Source organism: Fukomys damarensis, unplaced genomic scaffold (assembly GCF_012274545.1).
Source record: "Fukomys damarensis isolate Sample0158 unplaced genomic scaffold, DMR_v1.0_HiC HiC_scaffold_25, whole genome shotgun sequence".
Classification (NCBI taxonomy): domain Eukaryota; kingdom Metazoa; phylum Chordata; class Mammalia; order Rodentia; family Bathyergidae; genus Fukomys; species Fukomys damarensis.
Window position 1 is genome coordinate 12,956,044 of NW_022900937.1, and position 27,299 is coordinate 12,983,342.

General features: G+C 46.6%; 1 protein-coding gene across 4 annotated transcripts in view; it reads right to left on the minus strand.

Annotated features, from left to right (window-relative positions):
* Nucleotides 1-304: 304 nt before the first annotated feature.
* The window catches only part of Rora (RAR related orphan receptor A), a 165,645-nt gene continuing 138,650 nt past the window's right edge, over nt 305-27,299 (minus strand). For all 4 annotated transcript variants that reach the window (XM_010641230.2, XM_010641228.1, XM_010641227.3 and 1 more), the window contains exons 3-10: nt 18,915-19,056; nt 15,526-15,921; nt 9,402-9,523; nt 7,911-8,043; nt 7,163-7,270; nt 5,784-5,894; nt 4,750-4,862; nt 305-3,240 (exon numbers count right to left, since the gene is read on the minus strand). In XM_010641230.2, coding sequence (XP_010639532.1) covers nt 3,076-3,240; nt 4,750-4,862; nt 5,784-5,894; nt 7,163-7,270; nt 7,911-8,043; nt 9,402-9,523; nt 15,526-15,921; nt 18,915-18,927 — 1,161 coding nt within the window. In that variant the 5' untranslated portion in view covers nt 18,928-19,056 and the 3' untranslated portion in view covers nt 305-3,075. The remainder of the gene's footprint in view (nt 3,241-4,749; nt 4,863-5,783; nt 5,895-7,162; nt 7,271-7,910; nt 8,044-9,401; nt 9,524-15,525; nt 15,922-18,914; nt 19,057-27,299) is intronic.

Below are 27,299 nucleotides of genomic sequence, written 5' to 3' on the forward strand. Positions count from 1 at the left end.
TGGTATAATCGTTTGGACACCACTGTAGCAGTGGTACAATGCTTTGTACAAAAGCTTATTTACCTTACTTTAAAAATTATATAAAAATGTTAGAGGAGCCAAGTTGAGAACAATGTGGTTCCAATCCTTAAGACTATTGGACACTTAAGCTTAGGAGACTTTGATTATAGAAACTGTCAAGAATAATTGTTCTGGTATCACCTAGTGTTTTGTGTTATCACCACACAGGTTTTTAAGAAGAAAATAAAAATGCAAATCTTTTCACATCCTTTTCTAGACTCAGAATTTCTTTCAACTGCATTTATTGTTTAGCTTCAGATCCCAACTTAGATCCAAGTAATAGTTGTTCCCTCAGTTTCTCCAAGCACGTCTCTGTCTCTACAATTCTGTTCCTACACTGTTGGTGGACTTTACACTGAAAGTTCACCTGCTTTTCTTTCAGGAACACCTAGAAGCAGCATCATGTTACTCTGTCCTGGTTTACTCTAAAAGCAATGTCACCATGTCATAGCTATTAATGAGATTAGAGCATCATTTTTGTTTTTGTTTTGCATTACATCCATGCAAAATCCTTTCTGGGAAAAGAATTTCTTTTTAAGTTCCACATTACTTTCTCTCTTCACCCTTAGAGAAGTTCAATTAGCTCTTATTCACAAATGGACACTGGAATTAGGTTTAGTTGCTCTTTAATACGCTAGCACCTGAGGCTGGTCATATTCAGAAAGCTTTGGTTAAAAAGAAGTTATTATACTTTAATAAAACCATCCCCAAATTTAGTGAATCTGAGTGACAAAAAAAAAAAAAAAAACCAAAACCCCTACCTCAAGAGACCCAACACCATTTCCCCTCAAAGAAGAAACAATAGAAAATATAATGGACAAATAAATAACTGAACTAAGCTTGATACTCTTTTCAGAGTATAAATACTATTAATCTTTAAAGGAACTATGCTTACTTAAATAAAAATTTGATTTAACCCTTTTTGCCCAAATATAAATACTATATGCTGACAGTTAACCTCTCTATATAAACACTCACATAAAATTTTATATGTAAGAAATTTAAGTAAATATTACTCTCATCTTCTATTTACCGTTAAACCCTTATCTTTTGAAAAAAAATGCGGATGTTATTTAGGCTTCATACACACTTCTGTGTAATTCCTTCTCCTCCCAGTGCCTCAGGAAACAAGTCAGGAAATTAGTGGGATGCAAAGCAGAGTAAAGTGCTCTGAGAAGCTGGTCCTAGTAGTCCAGCTCGACAGCAGGGGCCGCCGCGGTTCCTGCGGAAGATTCCGGGGGTCCCTAGTGGCAGAGGAGGCTCTGAATGTATGCGCTTCTCGTAAACTCCCACCTTCACACCACGGAAGATACTCTCTCTTCCTTACAAACGTGGTCTTTGCTGTCAGGCCAGCAGTTTGAATCCCATTCTGGGTGTGAAAATCTAAATGCCTACATTCCCCCAAAGGTCACTTGTTTTCAAAATATGTGCCCTTGTACATTACACTGTTCCTTTGCCCTTCCCCACTGGGGACAATTAAAAAAAGAACAGGACATTCAACAGAAATAACTCAGTATTTCTCACCTGAACACAAAAGCCAAACAAGCTTCTAAATATTTAATTAAATAAATTACAATCCACAGTTTTCTAGTGAAGATAAATACAAGAGTAAATGTTTGCAGCTAGCGTCAACTTCACTTTAAAGGCTTAAAATATTTAATATTAAATAAGAGAAACTGGTTCAACGTTGTATGCCTCCCTCACTGTCCTATCCGTCGTCCACCAAATATGGAGAGCAATATTCTAGAATAGCGGCATGTGGGGACTAGTCTAGAATCGGATCACTCTGAGATAAATGCGTAAGATTCCTAGGCTATACCAAGAACATCAGCATTGGAAGAATGCAACATGTCCTCACGTGGGGAGTGTGTGCCTGCTACAGATAGAATCTTACAATAAAAGCTAGGTTCCAGTAAATATTCTGGTTACTGATTTATTTCCAAGTTTGGACTCAATCCAGATGACTACTGAATTGTGTAAAATGGGCCTCCCAAAGGTGGCATTTTGAAAAGCCTTTTAAAAAAAATTTTAAAAATGTGCCTGATGGTTGAAATCCACAGCACCAATCATTCAGCTTTGTATGAAGCATAAACACATCTGTCCTTAAACTTACCAAAAAGCAAAATATAATTTAGGGAGAGTTGTTTCGGATTTCAAATTCACATGTGGAAAAAAAAAAAAAAGTCCAACATGTTGATTTCTAGATATGACCAGCCAGTCTTTTCAAAGTAATTTTGTAAACAGCAGCATAAATACCTCCCGACGTACCTTCCGAGCCTTCTCAGTTAAACTTGTGTTTCTGGTGCACATGCGACACGACAGTGAACACGCTAGCATTTAATTTAAAGAAAAAGGTGCAAAATGAAAGTGCCTTATCAATTCAACAGGAGAAGCTACACCAGGAACTACATTTTATATTAATTAAAACAATATATAAACAATATCTCTTTTAGCTATATATAGTCTTCATGCCCATTTACCCTGTAATATATTATAATGCTATTGTTGCTAGTGCTATGGACCCTTTTCGTGCCACCCTGCTGACTGGCAGTATTCGGTGAGAAAACAAAGACCTCCTTCATGAGACAAAGATGGCAAAGTAATGCCACAAGCTCTGCCATGCCCACCATCACCGACCACCGCTGGGCGCCATGCTGGAACTGACAGACTGAGGACTCTGCAGAAAGTCTGTGGGCAGTGAACTACAAGAAAAGGAATCCTCTGACTTAGTACCCTCTTTCTGTTGTAAACAGGTCAGCACTCAAGAAGTTGAGACAGAAAAAGGGTCCATATCTGTAGGCATAATGGAAATCATATGCATGAGAAAAACAAGTTCAACTTTTATTTGTTTTCATTGTTTCCCCTCCTTTGCCTGACCCCGATCACCAAAAGATGTGCAGTGTGTTGGCGCTCCAGGGCTGTGCAGGGCCATAGAAAGTGTCTTGGTTAATTTTTGTTTTCTTTTCTTTTTCATGTTTGTACTTCAGACATTCTAGAAGTGCTTGGGTGATACATTTACCCATCAATTTGCATTGCTGGCTCAAACTCTGAAGTGAACAACTCCTTGTATAATGGAGGAAAATGAAGTCGCACAATGTCTGGGTATATTGCTTTAAATGCCATTAGCTTTTCTGTGTGTCGTCCACATAAGGCTCTTAACGTAGACACCTTGCATATTAACTGTAAGTGGAGAAAGGACAGAAAGTCAGGAGGGGACAGGCACGTGAGGGAAAAGTCACGGAGTCTGCTTGATCTTTACAACACTTTATGACAGCTGAAGAACGCTTGAAGAAACCACACCTTGCAGAGAGAGCTGGTAAAATGCAGTGATGACACAGTTGTGTCACAGAAGGCTAGGAAAACACTGAATGCTAGTCTGAAGATGAGTCATTTAACCTGAAATGGTGACGGGAAATAGAAGTTGGCCCTGCTTTTTCGTGGCAGGGTCCAGATAAAAGCTCAAGGCTCTCTCTCACCACCTGCTCTTCCATGGCGCTCTCTGCTCTGCCACCCCGAACCCTTCCCTCTCCCACTGTGGAAGAGGCCTGGTGATGGAGACGGCACACACAAGGCCTGGGTATGAGGGTGCTCAGCCAGCGTCCAGGGTGTCCCCTGCACATACTAGGCAGAACTAGTACCGGTCAGTTCTAAGGGCAGCAACTGTCCTCTAGATAAAGAACTTTTGTTGTAACACAGCCATTCTGGGTCTGAGAAAAGAGTCAGAAGGCCCGGATGGAAGTCCCTGCACTGACCATTTACCAGCTGAGGGTAACACAGTGATGTGCAAAAGTGCCCTTCAAGTCTAAAGCACTGTACAAAGAATGCTTATGGCCGCAGCCCAGGATAGACCTCTCTAGGAAACGTCTTTTACCAGATCCTCTTAGGTGCTCTCTGTAAGTAAATAATTTTACTTTTGGGCAAGAAGACGGGTGAAGTTCCAGAGGGATCCCCCCCTTGCATTTCCTATTCCGGTACCAATCCCTGACATTAACAGATACAAAATCAGAAAGAAAGCAGCTGACCATCAGTTTCTGCCCTCCCAGGAGAAAAGGAAACTGGAACACAAAACCCAATACTGTTCAAATCATCCATAAGAAACAGTAGGGCTTCTTCTCAAACCAAATCCTGAGCACTAACATGGAAGGATATCAGCATATTTTAAATTGGCATCCTAACTATATTGCAAAAGATAACTAGCAAAAATGAAACCTCATGCTGGGAACACAGGACAGCAACAATAAATTGATAAAACACAAAAGTTATTTATCATTGACTACTGAATTTAATGGAAAGAGGACTAATATGAAAATACATGGTTATCCTGGCTCTTTTACTCTTTTATAACTCGTCTAAATTCAAAGATCCTTTTTCTAACCTATATCAAGGAAGAACCTTGACTCTGCTTTATGTGCACCTTTGATGGAACAGGAGGATTTCTTGAATGCATTAATGCTTTAAAAAACCCTTTTTATCTACCATTGCCCTGTTCATGTAGGGCCTGATGTGACGAGTGATAATAAACAGAAGTTAACCTCAGTAATGGGTTTTGGCCTAACAGAATCTTGAAATGGAGATTTCCATCTCTGTAGTAGCCTGTGGTGCACTGATACTTTTGGGGATTATGATTTAAAAGGGCAGCTAGCAGCATGACAATTCAGGCCATGCCAACTGGAGCCCTTCAGCTCTTACCTTTGTTAGTATTCCGTCCTCTCGGTGATTCTTCTGTAGGACGTGTTGAAGAGCTAGCTGAATTTTCTGTTGCAGTTTTTCAATTTTTACTTTTTCCTGCAGCCATGAGCGATCTGAACATGAAAAATGACATGCTTTAGCATCGCTGCTCGAACACCACGTTAGACCACCCAGTCCTCTGGCCTCCTAGGTACAGGTGATTACGCTGAGATGCATATTTAGAGACTCTCAGGCCAGCTGCCCCAGTCTTCCAGATTTTGCTGAAGAATTCCACTGAAGGAATGGAACAGGGATCCATGACAATTATAAAATGCGGTGCTAAGCCTTTGCATTTTTACTGATGCTCAAAAGAAGGGGAGGATCCACCCTTTCCAAAGCATAACCATCTGAATTTAAGGCCATCCTCATACAAGTGCGAATGAAACCACCTTGTCCCCTCAAGCCTTCCCCATAACTGTATTTCCGGGTGAAATACATCAATCCTGCCAGGCTTTTCGGAAAATATGAAAATTGCCTTATCATCCTGGGCAACTAAAATCGTCAGTAGAGCTCCCAATGACTTAAGGGTGCCTAATTTAGGATAAAGCCTGTGTGTGTAAGATTTCCAAATAGAAAACAGTTAATTTGCAAAAGTGACTGTCCCTAAGAAGCAGCGCTGATTGAAAACCCATGGACAGCAACTAGATAGACTTAAGAAAAGGTAGAGGTCTTACAAACAAAACAAAAAAAGTCACGTTATCTTGGAGATGGAGTTAAGAGGACAGCCCTACTCTATGATTTCTCTTGCTGTCTGGAGGTGAACTCTGGCCTGGGTTTTATTCAATTTTGACTTCTTACAATTTTATCTAAGAGGCATGAGGTCTAACAAGTTGATGTGAGTGGGTAGGGTGTTCTTTGAAAAACTTTAGATTTTACAGAAATGGCAGCTGCTTCTGAGAGCCCCTCAAATATTTTAAACCAGTAAGAGTTATGTCCCTTGTAAAACTTTACATGGAAAAATTAAAAACCATTTAATTTCTTTTTTTTCATCTTACCTGCTGACATCAGGACAAATGCAGAAAATAATGCAATTTCATCTTCGGTCAGGTGCATAGAACATAAGCTCTTTCCAAATTCAAACACAAAGCTAATAAAGTCTTCACAACCTGTACAAAAGTAAAATAAAGACAGTTCAGGATTTTGTTTAACTAGGAGAAAAACGTGGATGCAGGTGAAGAAAGATCCAGTAACTGAAGATCAGAGGGGATACTAATTGTACAGGAGAAAAAGCAGTCTGAAATCGTAAAATAAAAATGGGTTTAGTCAACCTGGTCCTCACGACTCGCCATCGTCACCATCGTCATCGACAAGGGTAACTGACGTTTGCTGTGTGCCTACTATGTCACGCATTCTAAGAAGTTTCTTTGGGTTTTTTACTGTTTCAGGATGGCCCTGTGAAGGAGGTATGGTACTGGTGTTATCATCACCCCCGTTTTGTAGGAGAGGAAGCCGACACCTGGCAGGGACAAGTCGTGTATCTGAGGTCACACAGGTAGAAAGTGCAGCCGAGACGCACAGCCAGGCCGAGCGACCCCAGGGCCCAGCTATTCAGTGGTCTGTGGCAACAATCTAATTGAAATGTTAAATTCATTCTTGTGTTACCTTAAAATGCTAACAAATGACGTATACAGGTGGGGAAACTACCGTGACTGTTCACTGAACTGAAAACGAGATCTGAAAGTCCGCTAAAACAACGAACGATACAGCCCCTCCCAGACTGGTGAAGTCTGGTGGCTGCTCATTCAGAGTGGCCTCCTTGTAAGTGGAAATGCTTAAATGGCAGTGGGCCATCCTGCACTTAACCCACACTGAGTTTCGCTCAGGCAACTCCAGAAAAGATCATTTAACACGATCTGGATACCTTCTCATTGTTTTTTATGACTGTATTCTACCTTTATTTAAATTACAGGAATTCAAAATAATTTATGAAGTGTATGTTTTAGTTTCACTTAGCTCTACTTTCCTTCCTTGATATTTGCATTTCCCTCTCATTAAATGGTATTTGAGGGGTTGGGCACGGCAGACTTTAAGTTCCTTGCTTGCTTTTATGTACCCAATCATACTGTTAATTACTGAATGGTATATTCCCTTTTAATGCGCTCTCTTAAAATCTAGAAGAGGAAGTGGAAGGGCAGAGAATATAAATCACCTGTTACCAGTGGAATGAAATGAAATCTAGACCTTTACATGGAATATACACAAAAAACACTTGAGGTATGTGACTTTTCTATAAAAGTAAAACAAGTATGAAATCTTCATTTTGGTCCAGATAACCAGTTTTCATTTCATTTGCTCAAAGTCCTCACCTAACCCACATCTTTCCCTAGAGCCCTGACAGAAAATCCAGGAAGGTGGCTTGATGAGAGGTCCTTACCTAAGGATTTGAAGACATCAGGGCTGGCGTACTTCCCGTCAAAGTACACGGTGTTGTTCTGAGAGTCGAAGGCACGGCACATTCTGATGAACACCACCTCTAGAGAACCTGACGGACACAGAGTTGGTTCTGGTCATTTGATCTAGGGGACTTTATTCCCAAGGTGCTAAAATCGAGCCCTCTCTGCTACAGCAAGTGGGCGCTGTCTGCACAGGAGCTCGCAGAGGGATCCTGGCCATATTCTCTCTCTGCAGAAGGGGAGAGCTCATGACTAGAAGCAGAGATCATCCTGCTAAAGCCAAGCTTGGTAGAAATGGGGACTGACTGACAAACGACTTCCCTGGTACTCCAGATCTTGCAAAGTGAAGCCTCAGAGGCACCGGGGAAGTACTGAGTCATATTTATCACAACAATCACAAGCAGGAGTGGCTCCCTGAGTTTCTCAAGCGTCTTGCTAACAACTCAGTATTGGGAAGTGGAGGGTAGATGACGCAGGTGGTAGTAAAATTTGGGAATGTAGGTGTCCTATTTAATCCTTTCACCTCGAGGACAAACAGTACGGAGGGAATGTTTCCTGAACATAGCTTCAAAAACCCTTGAAAAGCACACAGTTTCTGCTAAGGGAAACCTGAGCAGTTATCGCTGGAGAAAAAACTGCTCTCCGCACCTTCCTTACCAAGCATTTCTTTAATGAGCAGGTGAAAGCAGGTTAGGGAGAGACATCAGCCTTCACTTGCAAAGCGCATACCTGCTTTTAGAAGCACAATTTGATCGTTTTGACATAGTTCCATAAATCCGTCAATGCGTTTGGCAAACTCCACCACGTACTGTATCGCTTCTGTAATTTTGATGGCGCATAACTGCCACATCACCTCCCGCTGCTGTTACAGAGGAAATATTAACACACAGGTCACCCAGTATCCTTGGAACAACTTGTTTGTCCCTGTTCTGTAAAGTCTTTCTTTGGAAATGGGTTCAAAAAGGCTAAAAGACTAGAAAATAAGTCACTGCCTTGTTATTTGTTAGAAGCACCACTTGTGTCCTCTCTGCTGCCTCCTGTACCGCTCTCACCTTGAGGACAGCAGTGGCACAGGTGGAAGAGGCTAGGACACAAGGAGCTGAGAAGTCAGGAGACCAACACGAGCTGCCGCTGTAGCCCCAGGCCGCAGAGTAGCCAAGGAGGATCTTCTTTCAAGCAATGTTTTTTTTTTTTTTTTGCCTTGGGACATTTAATAACACTTCATTCCCTTTGAGTAAAGGGGAGTCAATAAAATTTGCTGCGTACCTGCTGTGAGCTAGATGCTTTATGACACCCTTGTCTCGCAGCTTCTTCGTAAGGACTTTTATCTGTCGCCCAGAAATGACAGGAAAGCTTACAGAGGTTCTACAGCCAGGCGGTGTAAGAGCTGGATTCAAATCCCAGCATGTCTGACTCTGAAATCCCATCTCATGGACCTTACTGTCTCTTACTGCTCTCTCGCCTCTCCTTTGCAGCTCTGGCTGTGGTTCCCTGCTGCCTGGAAGGCAGTGAGTGACATGCTCCTCAGCCTGGCCTCTTAATCTCCCTTAATATACTCACTTTCTAAGCCAGCTACTAGATGACCTGGATCTGTCACACTGTGCACTCGTTTCCCCAGTCTGGTGGGGTCTGAGACACACAGAACTGGGAGCTGGGAGTCAGGATCTGGTCCCGGTGTTTCTGTTCCCTGTCTCCAGCATACCCTCCTGTGTTAGTAGCTTGTTGATCAGGGTGGTGTACAGGAAAGGTAGGTTCGTAATGCTACATTCAGGTCAGTTATGATCATAACTTCCCAAGCTTGTTTTTGTACGTGCTATAAGCTCCTTTGTGTAAACCCCTGGAAACACAAGGCTCAGATTATTCCGCATCAACTTCCTAAAATGTTCCATTGTGCTACTAGGACAAATCTCCATTCATTTAGATTTTTGGAAGCTGCTCGATCTATTCCCCTACTGACAAACTGAAGGAGATCTGTGTATCTTTATAAAACAAGAGAATCTGTTATCACGGACATTTCCAATGCTGGCGTCTCACTGAGATGGCAAAGCCTCCAGCATACAATCAGCCTCGGAAAGGGGGGCAGGCTTTAAATGAGAGATCTGGTGTCTGAGAAGAGACACTGATGCTTTGGTCACTCGGTACTCTTCATACAGCTCCTCCACCTACGCCCTCCCCAGTGTGGCCTCAGCCCTGAGCCAGTCCCTCCAGTGTGCAGTGTACCTTGTTTTGATAGTTCTCAATCTCTTCCTGTAGAAAGGTCTGCCACGTGATCTGCTGGAGCTCTTCTCTCAAATACTGGCAGGTTTCCAGGTGTGATTTGGATATATTCTGTGCAAGGTGTTCTAAGAGGGAAAACAGGAGATCACAGATGTGAAAAGGCCCATTCTTCCTCGGATACTCCGTGATTCCTCCGCTTAGCATTCACTTTAGAAAGCAACAAGGATAAAGCCGTGTGCGGCGCCAGTTTTAATGATCGTGACGAATGTACACAAGACACGTGGAACTGTTCACAAGTGGGGAATGTGAGGGTGGAGGACAGGGTCTTAGAAAAGCCGCCGTTTCAGGATGAGGCTTGGTGACTTCAGAGACCCTGCTGACCTCGACCAACTTGTTCTGTGCCTCACTAATGTCTGGAATGAACACATACTGACCTAGAGCGCTAAGGGGAATGACTGACATCCTGACATTTTTATGCTAGCCAGAAAAGCTCGTGAAAAACTAGGAAATGGTATTATTTTATGAGGAGTTGTATGTCTTTCTTTCGTCTTGCCTACAAACGGCAGGATAGACATTGGTAAGGACCTGATATGTGACTTGGTGTAGCGTAGCGAAGAGATAAGCTTTTGTGCCTAGGCTGTCAGGGTCTGCATCTGAGCTTTGCGACTTTTTAGCTGTATGATCCTAGGTATGTTATTTAACTTCTCTCTGCTTGGTTTCCTCATTTGCAAAATGAAGAAAATAGTTATGTCACAGGGTTGCTGTGGAAACTAGGTGAACATGTGGAAGGGTATAGAGTGAGTGCAGTTATTATATTTGAGGGTGCAAAGTTTGATGATATTAAGACGCCAAAGGCATTTTCTCTGGGCATTCATAATCTGTGGACATGTGTAGACATACTGAAAAGGAAAATTGAAGGTATTAGGCAATAAAGTGTGAAGATCCATTACATCAGGAGATAAAAAACAAAACAAAACGGACACTAGTAGGAACAGGGAGGCCAGTGTTGACTTAGTGGAACTGGAAGATGTTTCTTGGCGGACAGGAACATTTGCACTGGACGCTGGAGAATGGGCAGGATTGGCAGTGGGCTCAGGGGCGTTGGGAGGCCGACCAGCTCCACACGGGGTGGTGGGTGAAGAATGAATACCGCATTTATAGGGGGCAAGTAGTTGTGACGGGTAACAACATCAAAGTAGAAATACAGGGCAGAGCCTGGCTCCCGCATGTGAAGACTGAATCTGGAATGTGGACCTGGTGTAACAAAAGCAGCTGGCAGGATTCTCCAGGAAGAACTGCCATATTGAAAAGTGCACCTGGAAATGGAGGGTGAGCAGTTTTGTGTTTCGGGGCTGGGAGCACAGAGCAGCTGGGCAGAAGGACCAACAAGGCTGCTAGAGAAACCGAGTGAGGAGCATGCTGGTAATGAGTGGCATGGAAAAAGAACGATGAAAGAAAGTGGGTGCGACTCGGGAGACGGAGGCAGGAGAATCAGAAGTTCAAGGCCACCCTTGGCTATCTAGTGAGACCCTGTCTCAAAATTTAAAAGTCTTTTTAGAACGTGCTGGGGATGTAGCTTAGTGCTTTCTGAGTTAGATCTCTAGGACCAACACAGGTATGGAGGCTTAAAAGAACCGACGCACATCTGCGAATAAGAAACCCAAAATGACCCCTTCCCCCAGTGTCCTGGACATACAATGGGCAGTGGTGTTGAATGCAGCCTTGGCAACACTCTGGCAAGAGTGTCTGTCTGTAAATTTGTTACTGCTTCCCTCAAACAGAAGGAGGCTTGTTTGTGTGAAAACAGAGCAGGTTCACCTAAATGGAGTTTGAAATGAGAATCTCCTTGGAGACAGAAACATAGTAAATCTTAATGGCCCTATTTGGCAACACACAGACGCTAAGACAGCATGGATAGATGGCATAAAAAATAAAACATAAACAAAGGAAAAAATTGTAAGGCAAAGAAAGAGAAACTGAAAGAGGAGGAGGAAGCCAGTCGGTCCTGCATCTCACAATTGTGCTTATGAAGAGTAAAAGTCAAGGTAACGGGAGTCAGAAACCAGAAAATAAATGCATAAATAAGGCATTGAACTAACTCCGGTAGAAAAACTTCTCACTACAGAAGAGTTCCTACAATGTAAACCCATTTTGAAAATATGAAAAAAAAAAAAAAAAAAAAAAAAAAGCAAAGCTGACTTCACAGGGCATGGGAAGCAGCTCACAGGGTTCTCTTCTGGGTATGCTGCTTTTCCAGCCCAGAGTCAGCATTTTGTTTCACTCATCTTAAAAAACTGTTACCACAGGGCCGGGGATTTAGCTCAGTGGTTCCGCCACCTGCCTCGCAAGCGCAATGTCCGGAGTTCGAATCCCTTGTACCAAAAAAAAAAACAAAAAACCAGGGCTGGGGATGCACCTCAGTGGATGGAGCGTTTTCATGCCAAGTGCAAGGCCTTGGGTTCGATCCCCAGCCCTTATGTAAACGATTGCAGCACACCCTTCATTACATCCAGCTTTTAGAACAGCCAATAAGAACGGAAACAGGCAGTGCAATTCACAGGATATACCAGTAGAGGGCAGTAGCTGCGTTCGCACCAACTGCTCACTGCCTTTGATTCTAATTTAAAATAGATTTGATTTTAGATACTTTGCAATTTTTACGTCTCCATTTCATCGAAGGAGAAAATGGTCTGGGTGAATAAAAATTAAGAAGGGGGTGTGGTCTTTTCTAGACACACTACAGAGTAGTGACATACCTAGGAACTCCAGAGACTGGATTTCTACTCTGACCTGGCAGATGCCATGTGGTGTGTGTGTGTGTGTGTGTAGGGGGTGGAGCAGGCAAGTGCCTTTCTAAACTCAATCACGACTGCTTCATCAGTGCAGCCACTGTCTAGGTCCACCAGATGGAATATGTGGCTTCTGAGTCCCAGGCTTTCACAGTGGGAAGGAAGTTTAGATATGATCTGGTCTAAACTCTGCTCATTTTAGACAACATTATCAACAATCGGTGACAACACTTCGGTAGCACTGACCATGTGCCACGAGACTCGTATACGTAGCATGTATTGTGAATATATGGAAATATGTATACTGTATTCCCCTCTCCGTACTCAGTCCTCGTAATACCAGGAGAATGGTACTAGTACTGTCTCCATCTTATATTGGAGGACACTGAGCCACAGTGAGGTTCAGTGACTTCACCAGGGTGTCACGACTAGCAAGCGGCTGGAAAGGGTTAGGATCTGAACACAGCCTGGCTTCTATGTCTGTCCAGGCTGTACAGTCTGCAGGCAGGGTGACTGCAGGTACAGGGGACACGACTGCCACAGGGCTGTGCAACTCACAGCAAGAGTGGGACCACCACTCAGAACGGCTGGCTTCTTGGCTCATTCTTTGCCCAGTACATCAGCATTAATTAACAATTACAGCCCCACACGGGAATAGTACTTTACAGAAGAAGAACCTAGGGTGTTTATCTGGAATATGTAATTCAGGTTGTAGTTGCACTTCAAGGGCAAAACTTCCTACCCAAGGATACAGACATGTTCCAGTAAAAGTGAAAGGCTGTGAACACTATTGCTGAAAAATAGGACTGTACTTAATTAATTTACACTTTCCTACTGTACAGCTGGTTTCGTTTGCTTAAAGTCTGATGACAAAGTTTAGCCTAAAATGAAGCTGAGAGTCTTAAGGGGGCAGGTTTCACGCTCTGAGGCAGCACCACGGAGTTTCAGGTGGCTCAGGGCGGTTCAGCTGTCTGGGGCCTCTTTCACATCACCTTTGCACAGGCAGATGATACAGAATGTGAGAAACCAATCTGATGCTTTTCTGAAATATTCTAGTTTTCTAGCTTAGTATTTTTTTTTTCCCCGAACCAGGGTCTCACTTGAGGTGCCGCTGCATTCTCTTTCCTTCCAGTTTAGTTTTGAGTTCAGGGCTGCTCTTAGTTATGAGTTAATTCACTGTGGAAAAGGCTCCAATGCATATGAAAAGTCCCTAATTTAAAAGAACACAAGGGCTGGGGATTTAGCTCAGTGGTTCCGACGCCTGCCTCTTAAGCGTAAGAACTCGAGTTCGAGCCCCAGCACCAAAGCCTGCGGGCCCAGGGCCCCCCAGCTGCACTGGAAATGCCCACCGTGGAAGAGGACACTGTTTATCAGAGGTCTCGCGGGAGGTGCTTGCACAACTCTGGCCCCTCCAGTATTAGCAGTTTCTCCCAAAGTGCCAAGCTCAAAGGCAGCGCATTGGCTCAGCCCTGTTGGTCCATCGCAGAATGAACATCCGACAAGCCAACAGGACAGACTCACTGGTATTCATGGTAAGGGGGAAGCAAATCTAAAGTGAGTCAGGTCATTTTTCATGGGATCATGTCACCTTTCAGCCAAATCCTTATTCATTTCTGAAAATTTTACTTTCATTACAGTTCTGCTTAAGGCTCAGTCAACCAAGATTTCAAGACAGAAATGGATGGTTTTGTTCTAGTTCAAGAAAAAAAAAAAAAATCAAACCTACCTCTGCTCAGCTTGGCTTCTGGTTCAGAGGTTTCTCTGTTAATCAAAAGAGCTGCACTACACCTTTATTAATGCTGTTCAGTGGTTAAAGACCAGGCTCAAAGTGTCTCTGCACTTGAGGATTTAAATTTAGCCCCATAAAGAGATGCTTGTGTAGAAACTGTAAAGAATGTTCAATTTGTTCTATTTGGAGAATGATTTTACTGGAAATATAAATTTTCACTTAAAAGATGTTTTATGGGGGACAGAGGGGGAGAAACCTCTAAAGAACACAGCCATTATTTCTGTGAACTGAGGATTTCTGTGCTCAAGTCAGAACCTGCTGGTTCTTCCCACCTGAGGTCTTCACGCTCTCCTCGTGTTAACTTGGTTCCCTCCACTGCCGCTAATTGAAATATCCCAAAGGATTATAACCTTGTGTGAGAGTCGCCAGGAACAGCACATCAAACTCTCCTACTGCAAAGGTCCTTATCAAAGTTTTTCTAATAATAGTGCTACATTTAAAAATCAATTAAATGTAGCAGAGGATGGGAACATCTCTTCCTTGAAGCGGAAAGTTTTCCACTGTCTGTGTTCTAGGTCACATCTCCCAAAAAGCAGTCACGTCCCAGCAACAAGGAAAATGACAGAAATGACAGGCATTATTTTGTGGAGTGATCCTTCTACGAAATGTGTCAATTTTACCATCAGGATTCATCCTGGGAGCTTTTTGGCAAGCAAAGAAGCTAGCGGCCTTTGAATAACATCTGTCAAGGTTGCAAAGCTTAGCAGCCGACAGTGGCCAGGCAGACGGCAGGAGCGGAATTAGTGGGGTGCCGTCAGGAGGCACTACCCCAGCCCTGGGATCTGGTCCCGACCCCCATACACACACAGCCAGAAATCTGAGCTTATTACTGTAAGTGTCCATGTTTGGGGCCAGTGGGAAAGGCAAAGTCGAGAGGAATAACTTGTGATGTTCAGCTGTGCAGTGGGGTGACTGTGAGGAGAGAGAGAGAAATCACCAGGAGAGAGGATTTTGAATATTCCCTCTGTAAAGAGGTGAGAAATGTGTGCGGTGATACGCTAAATATTTTCCATTATTGCACTATACCGTTCTCTGTAAGTGTACACACTAGTGTCTGTGGAAAAAAAAAACCCAAAAGTTTCCGTTTTAGCTATCAGTTCAAAAATTTAAAAATTCTACACTGGGGGGAAAAAAAATCTGTCTCCCTACCAGGTTCAGTCTGTGGGCTGTGCCCTCAGGTACAGAGTGATAGCTGCAGTGTAAGGAACGGGACCCCTGAGGGTCACGTGGTGCTCTGTGGGACATAAAGCCGCATTCATTCATCCCCACCCTTCTGGGGCGAGAGGTGGATGCGTTTCCTGGATACACTGTGGCGGGGACGGTAAGCTGCCAAAAGCGAGGGTGTGAGCTGGGCGTGGTGGTGCACACCTGTGAGGCCAGGGCTCTCAAGGTTTGAGCCTGGACACCTTAGTGACGCAGCTCAGTGCCAAGGCCCTGCTTCAGATCCTCAGTAGTGAAGGCGGCTGGATGACCGAGGTACATCGCACTGCATTTGCAACCTGATCATCTTGTGGGGGGCAGCCCGCGGCGGAAGTGTGCATGCGCTTACCTAGCTCTGCCATGGACACGGTCGGGGAGGTCTCTCCGTTGGTGAAGGAACAGTAGGGAAAGAAGCCGGATGCTGGTGCGTAGTCACAGATGGGCTCGGGTTTGATACCATTGATGTCCAGCCCCGACTGGTCCGGGGAGGGCTGGATGTCCAGGTAGAAGCTGCTGACGGCTGAGTCGGCCTTGCTGCCCTCGGGGGTGTGCCCGTCCATGTAGGTGCTGAGGTCCTCGTGCAGCTCCGTCAGCCCGTTGGCCGAAATGCTGTAGGTGGGCGTCAGCGGCTCGGCCTCCCCAGGCTGCTGCTGGTGGTCTCGCTGCTGCTGCTGCAGCCGGTGCTTCTGCACCTCTGCGTACAAGCTGTCTCTCTGCTTCTTCGACATCCGCCCGAACTTCACGGCTGGGGAAGAAAAGCCAAGCTCATCCTCACCGCCCTCTCCCCCGCAGGAGGGTGCAGTCTCAGTCCAGAGCCCCCTGGCCACAGAGTCAGGGCACCGTCCCCTCGTGACAACCGTGCAGCCCACACAGACCGGCTGCATCCCTCCCTGGCACGAAAACCCTGGAAAAACCACCTCTCAGACCCAGCACCTGCAGGAGCACCCTGGGGCAGCGGGCTCACGGGAGGGCACCCCAGATGTAACCTAAGGGGCTTGTTCACGCTGCACTGTGTGGCCAGCCCCGACCTTCTCCTGCACAGACCCCCTAGGTAGGCTGAGGCAGAGCTGTCAGGCCTCCACTTTCGCCTAACTCTGCTCCGTGTTCAAATAAGCTGCTTCCTCTTCAGGTAGTTGCACCTGCGGCTTCCTGCAGAGGCCCAGACGGACTGCACCAGGCTCTGTCAGACCCCGAACGACATCCTGACTGGCCCTGACCTAAGAAGTCCCCTCCTCCACTCATGGTCCTGGAAACCCCTGCGACATCCTCAGACCCATCTTGAAGGAACAGTTTCTGCGGTTCTCGCTCATCTTCATAGAGCACTGCATACGATTCCCAGTGGGTGCCTTTGCGTCTCTAACGATTGTCCTCGGAATGGGCCCCTATTTAAGGTGGAGCAATACCCACAGCGACTTTCCCGGTGGTCATTCAGAGTCTCCATTTCTCCTGAAACGCTTGGAAGGGTCGGAAGCCTTTGATTTCCTGCTCTGTATTCTCCCTCTAATTTGCCTCAGCTGGACTCTGCCTGCAGCTCCAGCCTTTGCTGGAGGCCTCGATTCCCCTAACTGCGGTTAAAGTTAGTCCTGATTATGGAGGTGAACTCATCCTGGTGACCAGCATCCTGGTGACCAGCGTCCTGGTTACCCGCGTCTGGGGCAGGAGAAATGCAAGGCGTCCAAGACCACCAGCCGCCAGGTCGGGGAGTCTCCTGCCACCGAGGGGGAAGTGCTGTCCTTCAGGGAAAACAAATGAACAGGGAATACTGGTCATCTGTCAGTTGCTACCACCTGGGTAATGACGCCAGGTGGCGCTGCCCTGACAGCTGATGTGGGCCCTGGAGTGAGGACTGTGACTTTATAGACCTCCACGTTCTTTTCACACCCAGAGTTGCTCCATCTCTCTCCCTCTTTTCTTTTTTTTTTTGGATAGTACTGGGGATTGAACCCAAGGCTCCTACATATTAAGCAAGTGCTCTACCACTGAGCTACACCCCTGGCCCTTTGAAACATTTTGTTTTCTTATTTTGACACAGGGTCTTGCTAAGTTGCCAGGAGCCTCCACCTTGCCATCCTCCTGCCTTAGCCTCTTATAGCTGGGACTGTACATGTGTGCCTGCATACGAAGCTTGTGTTCTCTCTCTTTTTTCTTCTTCTTGATACCAGAAATCAAACTCAGGTCCTCATGCTGAGTTATATGTAAAAATTCCAGAAGACATACTGAGGGTAGTTCATTTTCTGAAAAACCCTATTCTAGGAAACCCAAGGGGATTAATACCCAGAAGTAAAACTTACTCTGCTGTGATCCCATAGTTGTATTTTAACATGTTGTTGGTTTTTTTGTTTGTTTGTTTTTGTTTTTTGAGACAGGATCTCTATGTAGAGTTTCCAGAAGACATACTGAGGGTAGTTCATTTTCTGAAAAACCCTATTCTAGGAAACCCAAGGGGATTAATACCCAGAAGTAAAACTTACTCTGCTGTGATCCCATAGTTGTATTTTAACATGTTGTTGGTTTTTTTGTTTGTTTGTTTTTGTTTTTTGAGACAGGATCTCACTATGTAGTTGAGACTGACCTGGAACTTACTATGCAGCCCAGGCTGGTCTCAAACTCATAGCGATCCTCCTGCCTCAGCCTCCTGAGTGTTGGGATTATAGGCGTGCATCACCATGCCCAGCTGTATTTTAACTTTTCACCACGCCCAGCTGTATTTTAACTTTAACACCACAACAGTAAAGAAACATCCCGAAAGTGAAATAGAAGGGCCAGCTCCTGAGAAAAATACAACCCACAGCTTTAACTTTCAGAAGAGAACCAGTGATTTTAATTCCCAGGTTGGTAAGGAATACACCTAACTTTGTGTCACCGTAAGGTAAACTGCAGAGTTTTGTGTCTTGGGAACTTCTGAGATACAGTGTGAGTTCTGTGACTTAAGTCTTTGGATGACGGACTTATAGTGGCGCACAGGGTGGCCACGCAGACTGCAGGAACAGAAGTGAACTTGTCCCCCCGCGCAACATCTGATTATGGGGAAGCCAGGCTTCCCACAGACTGAAATTCCCCTGCATGGGACATTTTCCTTCAAAGGGATCTCTGAAGACAGCAGCTGATATATTTGGAAAAGTCCTTAAAGAGACTAGCTGTGCTTTCCACCCAGTTTCCCTGTATAAGAATAACTGTCTTGAAATCTGGTGTTGATTATTCAGTGCACTTAAGATAGTTTTCCAGGAGAATCTTAAAATGTCTGTAAGAACAGTGGACAGTCTCTAGTCCTTAAAATAGCGTCTCTTAATGAAATGAGCATTGGCCCTATTTTCACACATTCTGTCCGAACAAATATTTGATTTGGGCCCGGGACTCCAAAGATCCAGTTAGCACAAAAGCTACTTCATCCCTCCTGCCGGTAAACTCACTAGCGTAAGGCCAGTGATAACTGTCTAGCTTGTGTTTGCTGCGGGGCTAACTGCTCGTAGGTATCAAGGCCCTGAGACGACCCCAACTCCCTCCATCCCCCTGTCATCTCTGAAGTGTCCAAAATCCGAGGACCTCGGTGTCAGCCCCTGGTCCTCTGAAGCTCCCCGGCCGCCACGCTGCCGCCGCCTCTAGTGGTTGTAGGGAGAAGGCAACTGCCGTGGATTCCACAAAGCCAGGGCCTGGGTCGGGGCAGGGGCACCTTTTGCCCGCGTGGGGCCCTGCTTCAGAAGGCCCTGTCCCAACCCCAGGCCAGCGTGCCACGCTCACCGTCTCGAGACATCCCCACGGCGAGGCATTTCTGCAGACGACAGTGCTGGCAGCGGTTCCTACTGGTGCGATCAATCAGACAGTTCTTCTGACGAGGACAGGAGTAGGTGGCATTGCTTTGCTGACTTCTCCTGAAAAAGCCCTGTGATTCAGTTATAAAATATAAAACAGGTTAGTGTCAGTTCCACGGGTAGGACGCTAAAGGCAGTGCGCTAAGCACTGAGCGGCATTAATATTTAATGGAGAATTAAACTTGTAGCAGCAGCATCCAGGAGACCATTAATGAAATTAAAATCACTTCTTTTTCCTTGAGTAAAAGTGATCCCCAGAGCCTCATCCTCCATCCCTTACACATGCAGAAGTTTCTTTAACTGCAAGACACTTGCTTATGTCCAAGGCTCCCGGTGGCCAACGGGTGAGTGGGGACACGCCTCGGCCCTGGTTGGCTCGGAAACACCAGAGCTCAGTCGTGGCCTCCAAGGTGATGCTCCTCAGGCGTGTTTGCACGACAGGCACTGCTTGGAAGGTGCGGGTAGGTGCCCAGGTGCACAAGGAGCTACTCGTGGACCTCAGGGATCCTATTTTTGTTGTAACATGCTCAGCACTAAGTAGTCTCAGCTCGTTGATTTTCAGTACTTACTCCTTTATACAACCACGGGTTTTCCTTTGAGGTACATTTCACTGGCAACCCATAAGCTTTGATATGTACTATTTTCATTACCATTCACTTGAAAAAGTGTCCTAATCCTCCATGGATTTCTTTAACCCATCTGCCCCTTAGAAACCTAGTTCTTAATTTGCAAATATAAGAGGGGTTTGGGTTATCTTTTTGGTACTGGCTTATCTTTTAGTGGTTTTAAGCGAGGCACAACGCAGGAGAAAAATAAGGTAACGGGTCATTTCTATGAGGCAGAGCTGTGAAGGTTGATGAGCCCAGCTGGGGGACTTGAGGGCAGGGGAGTGTCAGGGCCAGAGGAACCGAGAGTGAGCTGTCAGAATTGTGAGAGACATGCCTACCATAGAGCTAGTAATTACTTTCTAAGGTATAACCTTAAAAAAAGTTTTTTTGGTTCCAGGGATTAAACTCAGGGCCGGGATGTAGCTCAGTGGTGCTGCCGCCTGCCTTGCAAACACAAGGTCCTGAGCTTGATCCCCGGTACCCAAAACAACAACAAAAAAGCCATACACAGATCAACCCATAAGGATACTCTTCACAGTACTACCCGTAATGTGAAAGAATTTAGAAGGATCCTGGATGTCCAACATGAGCACAGCGAGTCCCACTGTCTACCCATCCACACACTGGGATTAGCCCCTGCTAAACAAAGGGCGTTCCAAAGTGCAATTACTGTTAGAAAGAGGTGAGAAAAACAAACTGGTGTATTTCTAAAAAGCAGCTAAAGAGCTAAACGGTGTATTTTTTTTTTTTTAAAAAAGGAACCCACATATTTAACTGAGAAGAAACTTTGGAAAATTATGCCCCAACGTGCAAATTGTTGGTTTGGTGGGTGGGGTCCCAGGTGATTCACAACTTTGGTTGGTTTTCTGGATTTTTTCCTACACCAGTCCAGTGGAAGGGTGTGTGAGGCACTCGGCAAGAGCCGTCCAGTACCCTAGGTTCCTGTGCGGGTGACCAGGGTGGTGGCCTCAGTCCCCAGTTCTTTGCTTATGGGAACAGGGTGGAGACAGGAGCCTGATCTCACACCCCTTCCCGCGATCCGCTAAGCAGCTTGCTAACTCAGACATGGCGGGGCTGGGGTTCCAGCATCCCTGGTCTTATCAGGCTTTAAATCTACCCACCATCAAGCCCGGCCTCTTCTGTAAAGTATTCTCTTCTCTGAAGAGCTGTGGGCTACGTCCTCCTCTGTGAAGGGACAGACAGAAGTGGATCCCTCTCTGGGGCCGAATGGAGAGAATTCCAGAATGGATGAATTTGGACAAGGTGCTGAGGACACACGAGGTCCACGGGGGCGGAGACGCAGACATCACGCTCCCCGTGGTCATCACTGCAGGCTCCTCCAGTCGGGCTTGGCTGTTCTGTTAGTGAGTTTTGCTAGCTCCGCTTTCAGCCGGTCACAGTTTGTTTGATGCCTGTCATTGCCTGTCCTCTTTTCCTTCCAATGGAACCATCACTCGGGGCCACCAGACCTCCTCCTAGACCTCGGCAGAGCCTGTCACCTGTCCTCTGAGGTTCCTGTCCACCTCTTGTATTTCTCAGGATCCTAATTCTGTCACTGCTTTCAAAAGTCTGAAATCCAGAACTGGGCACAGCTCTGCCGTAGCGGCCGGGTCATTAATGAAAGCATGCTGCAGTACCTGAGCTCCCACCTGTTAACCTCACACCAGCCATAAATAGAATTCCGGAATGCTGGTACAGAAGCCTATGTGAACCCCAGTCTGTTCTGTCCACAGGAGCTCGGAGAGGGCTTCACAACAGTGTATGTTTGCAGTAATCACATCTTTTCATTCTGGGTTTTTGTTTTGCAGTGTAGGGGTTAAACCTAGCACCTCTGCACTGAGCTATACATCCAGCTCTTTTTATTTTTTTGTTTTGAGACAAGGTCTTGCTAAGTTGCCCAACCAGGGCTTGAACTTGAGATCCTCCTGTCTCAGCCTCCCAGTGTTGGGATGATAGGGCTGTGAAACCACACACAGCTTTATTCTGTATTTCTGATGTAATACAATTCCCAGGGCTACCTGATCCCACAGAGAGCAAGCATATGGCCTCAGCAGGCCTTTCCTGTGTGAGCCATGCAAGCCCAACTTAGACACCCAACCACCCCCTCTATTGGGCACTTCACCTCCAGAGTCTGTTCCCCTGGCATCACCAGCTCAGGGCCACACCCCAGTGTCCGGTAACAACTCCAGCCAGGCTGTGTACCCTGCTGCGCACTTCCTTCCTGCGGGAACCGCCGGAGGCCCTGGCCCAGGTTTTCCTGTCACTCTTCTGCTCCGGTGCTCTTACAGCCTTCATGGCAGACCTGGGTCCTGCGTGTAGGGATCTGTGAGTGTCACAAACGGCTTCCTCATGGTAGCCTTTTCTGTATCCATGTAGCAGAAATGGTGGGTGGCGGTAGCAGCGCTTCCTGCGTGCCAGGCACTCTGTGTCGTGCCTGCACGATGGGACAGCGCCTCAAGCTAACAGGCACAGGCACTGACTTCCCTTTCCCTGTTAGGATGCTAACAGAGCTGACCCTCCCCTTGCAGGAGGTGCAGCCAGCGTGACTTTCTGTGGCTTCCTTCCCGTGGCGCTGTCGTCCTTTGTGTTGGAAGAGTCCCTCTTCGGGAGCTCTCTGGGGCCACCAAACCCTCTTCGGCCACCCTGATGCAACCCAAGAACCAGTCTTCCCAGTCCATCCTCTTGAAGTCTTCATGCCCCTGTCGCGTATTACTTTACTTCAGCACATGGCTGTGCAAGGCTGGGGACCAACTCAGAGTCACATTTGTGCCTCTCTGTCCTGTGACCTCTGCCTCAGCCGCACAGCAGACCCCCAGGGAGCTCGGGCACAGGCAGTGGTGTCACCGCGGCTGCACTGCGGACTTCCCCGTGCACCGTGAGGAGGCGCTGTGACCACCTGCTGCCTGCCTCCGAGCCATCTCCTCACAAGAGGACCCTGGCTCGGAGGGTCAGGTTGGGGGTGCTGGCACATGCGCTGTGCCCTGCCAGCCGCCTCTGCTCGGGTGCGGGCTTGCCGCAGTGCTTGCTGATAGCTCTGCGAGGTGGGAGGACGAAGGGCACAGCCGAGCTCCTTCCCTTGGGCCAACAGCACCAGACAGAAACTGCGATGTGGGCCTGGTGGCGGTGACAGAAGACGCCGGGAAAGCCTCCTGGGACTGCAGCTTTGACCCTGCACTTCAGGGCCACCTTTCTTTTTATAAATTTATTAGTATGTATTTTCTTTTCCTTTTTTTTTTTGAGACAGGGTCTCACTATGTAGTTGAGACTGACCTGGAACTCACTATGTAGCCCAGGCTGGACTCGAAATCTCAGCGATCCTCCTGCCTCAGCCTCCTGAGTGCTGGGATTACAGGCGTGCGCCACCATGCCTAGCTTAGTACGTATTTTCAACACCTAAGGATGACATTCATTGTGGGGTACTGGTACATACGCACAGCTCACCAGGGTCTCACTATGTAGTTGAGACTGACCTGGAACTCACTATGTAGCCCAGGCTGGACTCGAAATCTCAGCGATCCTCCTGCCTCAGCCTCCTGAGTGCTGGGATTACAGGCGTGCGCCACCATGCCTAGCTTAGTACGTATTTTCAACACCTAAGGATGACATTCATTGTGGGGTACTGGTACATACGCACAGCTCACCTTCGTCCTTTTTACTTCTCCTTTCTCCCTCCATCCTTAGGTCCACTTCCCATCTGCCAAAGGTCTACTCCCTGTTCTTCGGCTCTATAAATAATGTCGTATACTTTGGCTTGCTCAGCAAAGGGAAACCATGTGCTATTTTACCTTCGGTTTGGTATATTTGGGAAAACAGATGCATCTTGAGGATGTGACGTTAAGCAAAATAAGGCTCAAATTTGTCCTCCTTGATGGCTGAGTGCTATTCCGTCTGTATATATACCATGTAGGCCACTCCTTTTTTAAACTTTTCAGCGTGCCTTGGGGGTTACTCAGGCCTAAGCATTTGGGAAGGTGAACTGCTAAAGTGCTCGAGCTGAAGAATACACATGACAGAGGAGTAGGAGAGAGGAAGCACAGGCAGAAGCAGGGGCTGCGCAGCCCGAGGGTCGACAGAGAGCAGGGGTAGCTCCTGCTGGCAGCTGGTGGGGGGGACCTGAGGGGCAGCACCTGAAGGAAAGTGCTGCAGGCGTTAAGCTCCCTGGGATGGCTACTAAGCACATAATTTTGCGCCTGTGTCTAAAAGATGAGCTGCTGAGCAGTCTTGGTTTTTGTAAAAGCTTGCTTTTTAATGTATATCAAAACACATGCAGTTAGGAAGATGGGCTGGGGCAGAGCCGTCACGATCAACTTCAGGTACTGGCTGATTAGTGCGACAGCAGAACAGTACCGCCACCTGGTGGCCGTATGCAAACATGCTCTCATTCCACAGACCCAAGGCCTCCCTTTTGAACTGAAGTGGGAAGTGGGGGTACTCTCAGGTACGGCAGTCAACACACAGTTGGCACATCAGTCTCTGGGAAGCTCTTTAAAATACGCTTTAGATTTGTTACCTTTGACAATACAGTGCAGGCATACATATTAGTTCGAATACTACGCAACTGTCACTTTCATAGGTCAAAAAAGAAAAAAACCTGGTAAATTTCTATGGTGAATATTTTAACAAAAACTCCCTGAAGGTTCTATCTTGTTCTTGTTAATTTTTTTTGATTTTGCAGACAATGGAAGTGGAGGTTGGAATGCTGAATGACTTGTTAAAGTTCCCACAGCTGGTGCCCATACTGGGGCTCAAATGCCAGCATCCCGATTTTAAGTCCTGCTCCCTTCTAAGTACTGGACCAGCAAAACAAATGCCAGGGACTCAACTTCTGACCACACCGTCCCTATACATTAGCCCTCCGCTTCAATTTCTGTGTGCCCAAGACTTCTCCCAACATCTCTTACCTTATTTTGCCTCACGTTCAAAGAAAGAGCCTTTCATTGGGGTGTGTGTGTGTGTCACCAGGGAATCGAACTCAGGACCCTGTACTTGTGAGGCAGGCATGATACCAGTGAGCTAAATCCCTGGCCCCACATTAGGTTTTATTTGTGATATCTGCCTTCCATGCTCTGGGGAAGTCTGTCTTCTAATGCTTAGAAGAAGCCCGATACATCTAGATGCTAGGCAGTTGTCCACCAGCTCCAACTAGCCTGGAGCTTCCCATACTGAGGACTAAGGCCAGGGTATTCAGGGATGTTGTTAAATCCAGTTGTTTAACCGTTATTTAAAAGTAACTACTATTCTGCTGATATTTATGTTGCCACTTCTGTCTGAATGGTGCAAAGCCCCCATGAGCTCTGCTGCTCCTCTCCGCTGTGCTCTCCTCCGTGCGACAGCGCGCCGGGTGGCTGAGATGGCCACATGGTAGGAGGATTCACACCACAGAAACTGGCAAATGCTACAAGCCCAGGGCTTGATTTATTGCTTTGCCTGCTGTCTTAATTTAAAAACATAATGGAAACGACAGTAATTCAGGTAAAACTGAAAGGTACATCGTATCTGTAGCCAACACATTGAGAACAGCAGAGAAGAAACGAGCAAAATTTGAAAACTATCATCCGATTCAGCAAAGCTGTTCACATCCTCACTGATGAGTAACTGGAGTTCGAAAACTTGTCTTTGTTTCACTTTGTTCTTACTCGTAAATGAAAAGTCAACAAAAATTCACATTGGACTATGGACTTTCATCCGTTGCAACCACAGGTGTGGGTGTAAAAGCTGGGTAAAAATCAGTGCGAGCGTTTCACAAGACGCACTTGTCTATACAACGTTTACAATAAGGAATACCATACACTTTTCACTTATGAATTGCTGAAATGAACCAGTTACAGACACTCTGCTTTCTAGACAGCCCACGCCATGGATGGCAGGGGACCGGACTGAGCCCGACCCTCCTGGCTCCCAGGCCCGCGTCAGCTTGTTTGATGTCCTCCAGACCTCTGCCGGGCATTCATCCCAAGACACAGTTTGGCCTTTGAGGGCCTCCTCCCCGGTCCCTCTACCCAGAGTCGGAGCCCTGGGCTGAGTGTATCAGCCTGAGCCCGCTCCCATCCTCGTGCCCCTCAGGGCCATCGTGCTCCGTGACAGGTGCCTCCCTCTCCCTGTTCAGGTTCTCGAGGCTGCAAGGCTTCACTTCACCTCCTCCCTGTGGACTCGCGCCCAAACTGCCGCCACCCAGGCAGCTTCTCATTGCCACCCCGGTCCTCAGATCCGTCCATTTCTCTCCATCTTTACTGGGTTTTTCTGCCCTGGAGTTTCCACATCTGTCATCTCCCCACTGGTAGCCCTGTTTCCACTGTCATTCTTTCCAGCCCAGCTGCCACGTCACTGAAGATCTCTTCCTGAAACCTACACGTCACTGTCCTGCTTAGCGGCTCCCCCTGATGACCTCCTGTCCCGCCTCTTCCCAAAGCCCCCAGCCAAGCAAGCGCCAACAGCTGGGTTGCAAGTTCCGCCATGGAAGCCTCTCCCTGCCACTGGACGGAAACTCCTCCCTTTCAGAACGCACAGACCAATTCACTTTTTCTGAGACCTTCTCTGACCCGGCCCTTCCCATGTATACCCCTGGACCTCTGCACTTAGCCCCCACCCCAGCCCTTACCTTGCTTTGTTACCAATCTCTCTCCCTCAGGGACTGCCTTGCTTCTTTGTGTCCAAGTACTGAAAGTCAACACCTGCTCTAGGAATGAAGATCCAGAGGAAAACCGTGGTAGTGACAGTCACATTTTGAGTACCTATCCTAAACGAGGCACGGTGTAACACTTTGCAAACCTGACTTGTGAGACTCACCTCACCTTATAATGTGCAAAGCTGGCATTTTTACATCTGTTTTACAAACAAGAAAAAGTGGAGAGGCTATGTGTCCCAAGTCACGTAGCAGGTGAGATGAGCTGGGATTTAATCCCTTGGACACTTCTCATTTCAAAGGCCACAGACTTCTTCAGTATCACCCAAAAGCATCAGGACAGACACACAGGGCAGAGTGGACCGTGAAAACCCAAGATAAACGACAAGAAAGCCACACTTCAGTTCTGTATCCAAAAGTTCTCTATTTCAGGTGAGGGACACGGCATTTCACAGAGTCCCAAGTACCCTATGGGAACTTGCTGATCTACTTCATAAAAGGCTTTGAGATGCGTGTGGCATCTCCAATTGGGATTATTAATACTTTGGTCCTACGTGGAACTGTGGGTGTAACTGGGGAGGTGCTTGGAGGGGTCCCCTGCTGCTCTGGGCTTCTCACTGGAGCACAGGCTGAAATGCTGATCTGATGTTTGGTCTTTTGACAATTTTCACTTAATGAATTGATTCCTACAGTTCATTAACATACCCACTTCCACTTCTGTATACACATATGTCTTAATTAGCTGCTCATTGGCTGTTTAATTACAAGAAAACAGCTGACAGCTGCCTTGCTGAATTCTAATGGCAGACGCATTGGAACGGCTACACATTTGCTTTTGACAACCGAGATTTATTCATAACGCTGTGATTTATCGGGAATGCTCCTCTGCCTGCCCAAACTATTGTATTTTCCAGTGCAGCCAACAATTGGAAACTTGGAGGACGGTCGAAGCGGGTGTATGTCTACCTTTCATCTTAGTTCTAGGGCTGCCAGGAGCAGGGACACGTGTGTGGAAAAGGATGCACAGTGTCCCAATTTTACCTCTCCTTGGAACGTCTCGAGGATGTACAGAAGGATGAGGGTG